We start from the raw sequence: 9574 nt of genomic DNA, 5'->3' as shown, positions 1-9574 counted from the left end.
CCCGGGGGGCTATTTTGGGGCCTGAGCTCAGTGCCGGCAGCCGGGAGGGCTCCGGCTGCATTCCCAGCCCCACGGCACGCCGAGGGCCACAGCCCCAACCAGGGAGGCTCAGGGGGGTGAGCGTAGTGGGGGGCGCCCCACCTGCACCCCCTCCTGCTGCCCTGCCCGGGGATATTTTCGTCCGCCTGCAGGAATGGGGCCAGGAGCACAGAGCCCCGGGGGCAGGTGCTGCGCTGGAGCCCGGCCGGCCCCCAAATCCCCCAGCAACAAAATCCCCCCCGGCGGCACCTGCGAGGGCCGCGCATGGCTGGCAGCGGGGGTCCGGGCGGCCGGGTGCCGCTGCTGGACATGCTTCGAATATTTTCCGTGCTGGATAAGCGCCTGCGCCGCGCTCCCCCCCACCCAGGAGGGCTGGCGGCCCCACACAGCGGGGTCTGCACCCCGGCCCACCACGTCCCAGTGCCCCAGGTCCAACCAGCAGCCCCAAACTTTGAGATGCTGGCACCTCCTTGGGTTGCAACCCCCTCCTTTCCCTGCACCTCCCCATGGACACAGGCACGGAGAAAGCAGGAATCCTTTTTTTTTATTGATGAAGGCATCTTTCCAAAGAGCCATCCACATCCCCATACCTCACCCCAGAGCTCTGGGGTGAGCTGGATTCCTTCCATGTGTAACAGGCGATGCTTAAAGTATCAAAATAGTGAGAGAAGCCTCAGCAAGTGCAAGGGGAGGGATTGGGGGGTCCCGGAGCCAGGGAGGGGTGAGGAGCTGGTCTCTGGGCCCCTGGGCAGGCGCTGAGCTGCGGGGGGTTAGTGGGGACGATGTGAGCGAGGGGATAAATGAACTCTGGAAAGCTGCAGGCTCGATACTAAAGAAATTTAGAAGTTATAAAAAATATTGAAAATCTCAGAAAACAACGCAGGCACTTGGGAAGAAGGAGGAGGAAGGCAGAGCTGGCTGGGAGGGCGGGGAGGAAGGGTCCCAGGGAAAGGCGACGAGGTGGGGGAGAGCAGCTCTGGGGCGAAGCCATCTCGCGCCCGCCCTGAGCAGAGGCACTGCGGTGGTGAGGATGCTTTGGGGAGGTTTGGATGCTCTGGGGAGGCTCGGTGCCTCTCGGGGATGCTGTGGAGGAAGAGGGGTGGGTGATTCAGCCAGCAGTAAGGCAACAGAGGTGAAAGGCAGCTCTGTGCAAGAGCGTAGCAAAAGGAAGGTGCAGAGCTGCTCCTTGCACCCCACCGCACGGGACAGGGAGAGACACCAGCCTCCCCTCATCCTGCCTGGAGGAAGGAGAAGAAAGGAGCGAGAGGAAGGGCGACAAAGGCACAAGAAAAAAATCCTGAAGGATTTGGAGGGCTGGACCCACCACAGGAGGAAGCCCTGTAGCCCTCTTAAATGAGGCTAGTGGCAGGGTCACCCCGGGCTGGTCCAGGACAGGCTCCCACTCCCGGCAGCCCCCCGGCCGGGTGCGTGGGAAGGCGTGCTGGGCGGCGAAGCAGAGATGCTGGTGCGGCGCCTGCTCGGGGCGGTACTGCGCGGTGTCTGGGTTAGTCCCGGCTTGCCGGTGGTGCAGGCAGGGCTGTGGTTTACCCGAGGCAGCCCGGCGTTGCTGGAGGTGGGGTGTCTTAAATAGGAGCCGGCGGCAGCAGTCTGTGCAGTGAGTGGCGGCAGGGCTCTGCCCGGGCGCAGAGCGGCGGCGTGCAGGGCTCAGTTCTGCTCCTCGTCCCGCAGCTCGGAGGGCAGGAACTTGTACTGCTGCTGCCGGATCATGGCCAGCTTCTTGCGAGCCTCCTCCAGCTCACGCTCCTTGCGCAGCATCTCCTCCTGGGCGGCGATGATCTGCCAAGGGAACGAGGTGAGATGGATGCCTCATGCGCCCGCGGCTCTCGCTCTGCGCCCTGCCATCCCCTCCCACCTCGTGGTCCCAGAGCAAGCCCTGCATCCCACACCACGCTCCTTGGGAGACACAGGAGAACCCATTGTGCTCCCCTCTGCCCCACCGGAGCAGCCCCGCTCCTCACCTGTGCAATTCCCCCCACCATCTTCTCCTTCACCACCACCGTCTCGTCGTGGTCCTGGAAGGCGGCCGCCTTCTGCGCTGCCTTCACCAGGTTGTCGGACGCTCTCTTCACCGCGTTCCCGGCCGCCTGGAGCAGGAAAAGAGGTGAGGGAAAGGCATCCTAAGCCTGGGGCACAACTGCTGCCTGGGTGGGGGAACCCCTGTCCCAGCCGGGCAGGAGAGGTGGCTGGGCGAGCCGGGAGCTGCAGGCAGAGCTCCCCGAGGATGGCTCGCTGCCACCAGTGCTGCTCATGACCATTTCAGGCACTGCTGCTCCCAGTTGGGTGCCTGCGGTGCTTCCCTCGCTCTGCTCCCGTCTGAGCAGCGGGGCAGGGATTTTGGGGCCGCCTGGCTGACCTGTCCTAGCCTTTGCCCCGCTGGGATCCTTGTGTTAACCCCCAGCGTGTGGGCATTAACCTCCATGCCACGGCCGCGGAGGGTTAATCTTCTATGTCAAAACATGTCCCCAGACATTAATGCCAGGGATTCGGTGCACACATTTCAGGCATTCCCAAGCCAGACCATCAGCCCTGAATGCCCCCGGGCTCAGCAACCCCAGCCTGGTGGACAGGAGCCCAGGATTACGCACACAGGCAGCTAACCGAGGTCCAAAATACATGGAGCCTGCGCCCCAGTGAAGCACCGACAGCAGGCAGGCAGGGAGCACAACCTTGTGGAGATGCCTCCTCCGTGCCACAGCCTCATCCCACGGTCCCACACGTCCACCCTCACCCCTCAAACACCCACGAGTGGATGGGGACTCCGGCTGGGACTCACCTGGAGCCTCTTCATGGCCTCCGAGTCGTGGTCAGCCTTCACCTTGCAGGCCACCAGGAGCTGCGCCGTGGAGGCAGCCACCTGCTTGGCGGACGAGATGAGCTTCTCCTCGCTGGCGTGGCCCTGCACCGCCGCGTTGGCGGCTTCGCACAGGTTGTTGGTGGCGGCAGCCACCATGCGTGCCTGCAGCAGGAGAAGAGCGTCAGGGGGGGCTGGGAGCCTGCAGGAGAGGGTCCCCAGGAGGACGAGGGGCACAGGACGGGGACAATCCATCGGCTTCCACGCCACATCCCAGCCGGTGGGATAGGGAGCAAGCAGGGGGCTGCCTCCTCCACGGAGGAGAGCACAAGGGCAGTGCATCCTCCTTTTGGGAGCAGGAGCACGGGGAGATGCCCTGCCCCACAGGCAACACGTGTCCCTGATACTCACGGCTGAAATGAGTCCCTGGGACCACTGCCCGTCATCCACTGCGTTGGCTGGGATGGCTCCCACCTGTGGGGCAGGAGAGGAGCACTGAGGGCTGCTGGAGAAGGGAGGAAGCCCAGCACAGCACCACACAGTGCTTCAGCACCAACTCTTGTGCTGCTCCTGTCCTTCCCCCTCCCAGCCTTACCTTTCCTTGGGCCACTAACTCTCGCTGGGCTGCTGAGGCTGCCTTCACCAGGGCGCTCGTAGCTGCCGCGATGGATTTGGCAGCTTCCAGGATCTGCTCCTCAAAGTCCAGGCTCTCATCTGCTTGCTGGAGACAAAAACAGGAGCGTGAGTCCTAGATGGGACTGCCAGGAAGGTGGCAGGGGGCTGAGGGGGGCACACGTGAATGATGGCTGTGGGACCCAGGAGGGAAGGGGCTGCCCCAGAGGGGGCTCACGGGGGGTCAGCACCCCGTGCTACCTTAGGCTTGGCCCTCGGCTTCAGCTGCTCCAGCTTCTTGGCCGCAGCCTCGATGGCAGCCGCTGCCCCCAGCAGCTCGTTCTCAGCGATGACCGTGGGATCTTCTGGGTCAACCCACTCCGTCCCTAGAGAAAGAAACCAAGACAGGTTAAAGCCACACAGGGACTCACTTCTGACCCACCCTACCTCCTCCCATCAGCACTAAGGCCCCGGGCACTAATCCCAGCCCTCAATGTTGTCCTGGAGGTGGACGGAGCCGTGGTGCTCACCTTTCATGGCCTCAGCTGCCTGGATGAGCTCGGTGACGGAGCTGGCCACCCGCTTGGAGTACCCGGCCAGCTGCTGCTTCAGCTCGTGGGTCGGCTTCTGCAGGATCTGGGGGAAAGGAGCAGGCCTGAGCACACGATGGGGAGCACGAAGCAGGGGCAGGACCCTACCTGGCAGCCCCTTCTGACCACGTTTTGGCCCTCACCCCCAGAATTTGGCTGCCTGAGAAGGAGCCAACAGTCCCACCTGGGGCTCAGTCACCCTCGTTTCAGGCTGCTGCAAAGCAAGGGGACCCCGAGGGTCCGTTTGAGGAAATCCCCCAACAGAAGGGGAGCAGAGACCCCCAACCCCCATGAGTAAGTATTGGTCACTGTTGGCCATCCTGTCTCAAGCGACACTGGCTGGTCTCCTCCTGCACAGGGACAGGATCCCCTTTTCCTTTTCCTTGGCCCTTTTCAGTCCACGGCTACGGGGACATCTCGCAGCACCGAGGTCCTCATTTAAGTCAGGGTCCTTCCAGCACTCAGCGGCTGCCCCCCCAGGGTCCCCTTTCCCCCCCCAGGATCTCTTTCTCCCCCACTCAAAGCACTTCAAGCCCCAGAACCCTATCCCCCCATCTCCATCCCCCTGAGACTCATCTGCAAACACGAGCTGGGCAGGGCAGGACCCCGGAGCCAGGTCCCAGCCCCTGCGGGGACACACGTCCCCTTCCCAGCGGGTCCCCCCGGCATGCACACACCACGGCACGCCCGAGGCCACACGTCAGCTCGAGCAGGGTGAGTAGAGGCACAGAAGGTGGGGTCCTGCCCCAAAACCACGCGGGAGCAGCAGTGCCCCCCCAGCGCCGGGCTGGGCACGCGGGCACGCCGCGAGCAAGGCTCATGCTGAGGTTAGGCACCGGCAGGCACACCGAGTGTCGCCGTACTCACCGGCTGACGGGGAGGACCGAGGGGAGAGAGAAGAAGGCAGTGAATGCCCCGGCAGGCAACGGGGACGCGCGCGGGGTGGGGTGGGGTGGAGGTGAGGAGGAGAGGTGGGGAGGAAGGCTCGGAGGTCCCAGGCCCTGCTGCCATCACCACTTCCTACTTCAGCCCTGCATGACTCCTGGTGGAAGGGCTCCTGAGGCTCGCTTGGCACCTCACTGCTCCCCACCCTGACCTCTTTGACTGCAGTTCTCAGCCTGCATTTCCCCGCTTTTGGTGATGGAGACCTATTGTTACCAAATACCAAGTCCCCACGGAGGTTCGCATTCCTTCCCCTCCCCAGTGAAATATGCTGCTGGCTTACCCTTTTGCTGGGAGCCACGTTTTCCATCCCCAGCCAAACAACTCTCTTGAACTCTAACCACTCCTGCTCGCACACTGAGGCGTTGGTTCCCAAAGGGACTGATCCAGCACACACACAGCAACCTCCACTGCTGCTGGGGGCAAGGCAGCATCCTGTCCACAACCCTCCCTTCCACATCCCTCTCTGTGGGGCAGGGCTCAGGGCTGCTGACCGCCCCACCAGCACCTCCACATTGCCCTCGTGAGCATGCCTGGACAAAAAGCTGTACTATTAACTCTGTCATCTGCCCTGACAAGATTTTTGAAATTGCTAAATGGTTCTCTTTCTGGAGGCCAGAAGCTTGCTAAGATGCACCTCCAGTGAATAGTCCACGGGACGCACTCCACGTATGATATTCGGGAGACATCGCATGGCAGCTGGAAGGTTACACCCAAAATCCAGTGGAATAGCACGCTTCTGCGAGCAGTCTGACCTCGGGCACTGCCACAGTATGTCATTAGCCCAATCATCTGCTAACAACAGGTCAGCCAGAGAATTTCACCTAGCACTTCAGTCTTGGCTGCGATGACTTACAAGTGGCTAAAGCATCTTCCAGAAAGACATTTGATCCAGATGCAGAGCACGAAAAACTCACTGCTCCCCTTGGAACCGTATCCTGATGTCCTTCAGATAAAACCATCCTTTGGTTTCCCCCATGTCTGGCTTCAGTATCTAGCCCTCGGGTCCTGCCTGCCTCCCTCTTTGTTCTCAGTCCCTTTTTAACCAACCTAGTGAAATCATGCTGTTAACAGACCCCATGCTTGCTCTTTGTCCTTGCTCCAGGTCCAGGCTATCGTCAGCTCTGCAGGGGCACGCGCTCTGCGCATCCTTGCAGCAAGATCAGCTCTCACCATCTTGCCAAGAATGCAGACCACTGGAAGCACCTCACTGAATCCTTTCTTCCCATCTACTTGGTTAATCCAGCCTTAATTTGCTTCACACGAACCACGCTGATCTGGCAGGACAGCTAATTAAAGGAGCCAACTGAAGGGCTCGGGAGGACTGAGCTGGAGGAGGGCTGGATCAGAAGGGTGCAGCTGGCCTCTGCAGTCAACACCTCTGCCACTGCAGGCACTGCCCGTTTCGCACACCCTTGTGTGAGCTTAACGAGCTCTGTTTTCACACTGGCTAAGTTTCTCACTCCCACTGCTCATAATGGAAGCTGCTTCAGGATTCTGTTCCTGTGTTGTCGAATTTCCAGCCTCCATCTGTTTATGGCCAGCTAATCTCCATCTGTTGTTAGCCAAATACTTCTCTTTAGAGCTTGTTGATCACTCCGACATCTGCTTCCGTAAGTAATTGCAGGCAGCCCTCCCATCCCTCCTCACCTTGCCTGCCTAAGCCATCAGGGAGCACAGGAGGTGCTCCTTCCCTCTGTGGGACCATCATGGGGACAGAGGTGGGCCACACAATAGCTACAGGGGCGAGGAACGGGAGGGGGACCTGGCACTGGCTTTTTCAAGATGATTTTGACGTTGACTGTCTAGCTCAGGTCAAAGCAACTTTAGCAGCACCAGGCCAGAGCACTGCAGCAATGAAGAGCTGCGTGGTCTCGAGGCAGCCAGCAGGTCTCTCCTTCATGGCAGGACCCGAAGGACAGGCAGTGTGACCTGTGTGCCAGCAGTGATGCATGCCACCTCCTCCCCTGCGTTCAGCCCCGTGCAGGGCTCACGGACAGCACTAAGGGGGAGCGCATTAAAAAGACCTCGAGGGAAGATCTGCAGAGCCCCTGGGAAGATGGGGATCTGGGGAGCACCCCGTTGTTCTAGGGAAGCCTCAGCAAACCACGGGAAAGGGTCTTGGGACACTCACCACCAGCACGTGTTCCAGCAGCTCCAGGTAGCCATCGGCACACTCCCTGCCGAAGCGCAGCGCCCGCTGCCGCACGTCGGCGCTCACCTCCGGGTGGTAGGCAGCCTCCTGGAACCCAGGGACAGAGATTCGCATCCAGACACCTCCCCTGCCACACTGGGGCTCAAACAGGGCACCTGCTTGTCCCCCAGCCCCGTGCCAGCCCCGCGTCCCCTGCCTGCCCCTACGGCACCTTGCAGGCGCGCAGCATGTCCGCGATGGCACGGCGGCTCAGGTTGGCCGTGGCGATGACGTCCTCCTGCCGACACGAGTTGCCCGCGGCCACAGCTTTGGCCGTGGCCATCGTGATGCCTTTCGTCATTCGGATGAAGTCCTCCGGGGTGGAGACCTGGGCGGGAGGCACCGGGGAGGAGAAGACCTGAGAAGAGAGAGGCAAGGGGTGAGGCGCAGGGCAGCAGGAGGGCAGGGGGAGCCCCGCGGCGCTGCGCTCACCGCCAGCTCCTGGCGGATGTGCTCTATCGTGGCCTCCAGTGCCCGCGTCCCCTTCGTGGCCTCGTCCTCCACAGCCTTCACCGTCTTCAGCAAGGAAGTGACGTTGGTCACCATCACCTGCAGGAGGGAGAACAGAACTGGGAAAAAGCCCCCGGAAAGCTCTGGGATGCTGCCAGCACCTGTCCATCCCTCGTGGTTTGGTCGGGATCTGCCCCTTCTCCATACTCCACTCATATCTCCTCATTTTGATCTCCCACCAATGCCCCCTCTGTGCCCCTTGCCCTGACTGCCTACCAGTTGTCCTCCCGTCCCCAGACAGGCACAGGAGCCCCTCCCTGCTCTTCTTCCAGCCCTCCTGCCCCATCTCCTTCTCCCCGTTGTGCCCCAGTGCAGACCTTGGCGGAGTTCTTCAGCTGGTAGACAGCAGGGTCATCCCCAGCTTTGCCAGCAGCTGCTTTGGTGGCACCGATTAGATCCCCAAGTGCCTTGGCCACGTCCTTCACAGCATTGATCAGAACCACCTGGGGAGAGCAAGACCAGGTCACGGCTTGCCTGTGGACACACTCAGGCTGTGGGTGGTATGGCCCAGCAGCAGAAAATTCGGGCACCCCAGAACATGCCATATACATGGAGTTCAAATCAGCCAGCTCTACTAGCACCAGGCACAGTTCAGCCAGTGCTCTCCACAACGTGCAGAGTCTGGAGCCCCAGAAGACCTTCCACCCTCAGCTCCCACCCCTTCAGAAGCAGCCTCCCTTCACCCCAGACACCCCATCCTACCTGAGTCTCCGGGTCTTCAGAGCCCAGGCTGGCAGCACCCAGCTTCACCACCTCTGCCAGGCGGGTGATGGTGGTCACGGAGGACTGGGCAGCCTGGGCCAGCTTCTCCTGGCTGGCCGTGGCATTCTGCACCAGCACCTTGGTGTCCTCCACCAGCGCCTTGGCTGTCTTCAAGATGCCCTCCCTGGGGAGAAGAAGGCAGTCAGAGAGGGGTGTTTAGGAATGACAAGCGAGCCCTCTACGTGCTCCTTGCTCCATGCCTTCCATCTGTATGAGCTGGAGGGGGAAACTGCCAGCACAACCCGAACTTGTAGGTCTCCTTGGGGCTGGTCCACAGCTTACAGAGATGTGAGATAGCAGGACAGAGCCTGCCCCCCATCCTCGGCTGAGCAGGGGCTGGCCAAGGCATTGCACCCCCCACCCTGGTACCTGTGGTCAGCGAAGGTCTCCGAGTTCTCCCGATTGAGTGTCCCTGCCGTGGCAAACATGATGGTGGTGTCGAGGTCAGCGATGATGCCAGAGACGGCGCTGGCGGCAGTGATGCAGGCTTGCGTGCCGCGGTTCCCAGCCTGCAGGGCTGCCAGCACGTGGGACACCTGCGTGGTACGAGCGGGGTGACTGAGGGAGGCAGAGCAGGCTCAGGACATCCCCACCACACACCTCTGACACCTCCCCAGCATGGATCTCCTTCAGTCCAAGGAGGAGACTCAGGAACTTGTGAGTGCAGGAGACGCAGCACTCTGCTGCTTTCCAAACGAACAAGGCTAGCACCTTATCAGAATGTTACAGCTCATTCCTTCTCTAAGTGCTCAACTCAATTTCTGTGCTTTGGCAAGTGCTCCTAAGATAGTAAGTTTCCTGAAGGAAAGTAAAAGCTTGGAAAGGAGGAACCTGGAAGAGGCCCCAGGCATGCAGACGTGTGCCAGGCAGTATGAACCAGTGTTTGTTTTGCCTTTCTAATCTTGTTTGCAAGCATTGCTGCTCTATCCTTATCACCTGTTTTTTTTAAACCATTTTTTTGTCTGTTACTAATCAGCGTGCTTTTTAAGACTGGCTGATGGGCAGGATGCTTTCCATCACGCCAGCAAAAGGCACAGGGGATATTGATCACCTAGAATGAGCTGCAGGCTTACTGGAGATGCAGCAAATGCTACAGACACCTCTACAAGGGCT

The 9574-nt window shown here is 60.7% G+C and overlaps 1 protein-coding gene across 4 annotated transcripts in view; it reads right to left on the bottom strand.

The window, feature by feature from the left end:
- Positions 1-1330: 1330 nt before the first annotated feature.
- Positions 1331-9574, bottom strand: part of TLN1 (talin 1) — a 30334-nt gene continuing 22090 nt past the window's right edge. For 2 of the 4 annotated variants that reach the window (XM_035309278.1, XM_035309281.1), the window contains 14 exons: positions 8831-8997; positions 8402-8585; positions 8017-8142; positions 7622-7738; positions 7362-7547; positions 7130-7237; positions 4921-4923; positions 3994-4099; positions 3725-3849; positions 3447-3572; positions 3263-3325; positions 2834-3016; positions 2019-2144; positions 1331-1836 (listed from right to left, as the gene is read on the bottom strand). In XM_035309278.1, coding sequence (XP_035165169.1) covers positions 1705-1836; positions 2019-2144; positions 2834-3016; positions 3263-3325; positions 3447-3572; positions 3725-3849; positions 3994-4099; positions 4921-4923; positions 7130-7237; positions 7362-7547; positions 7622-7738; positions 8017-8142; positions 8402-8585; positions 8831-8997 — 1752 coding nt within the window. In that variant the 3' untranslated portion in view covers positions 1331-1704. The remainder of the gene's footprint in view (positions 1837-2018; positions 2145-2833; positions 3017-3262; positions 3326-3446; positions 3573-3724; positions 3850-3993; positions 4100-4920; positions 4924-7129; positions 7238-7361; positions 7548-7621; positions 7739-8016; positions 8143-8401; positions 8586-8830; positions 8998-9574) is intronic. The other 2 variants (XM_035309279.1, XM_035309282.1) reach the window with 1 other exon arrangement.

The sequence above is a fragment of the Oxyura jamaicensis genome, chromosome Z (genome assembly GCF_011077185.1).
Source record: "Oxyura jamaicensis isolate SHBP4307 breed ruddy duck chromosome Z, BPBGC_Ojam_1.0, whole genome shotgun sequence".
Lineage (NCBI taxonomy): Eukaryota > Metazoa > Chordata > Aves > Anseriformes > Anatidae > Oxyura > Oxyura jamaicensis.
The sequence above is the reverse complement of the archived record's forward strand: the minus strand, read 5'-3'. Positions and strand labels throughout refer to the sequence as shown.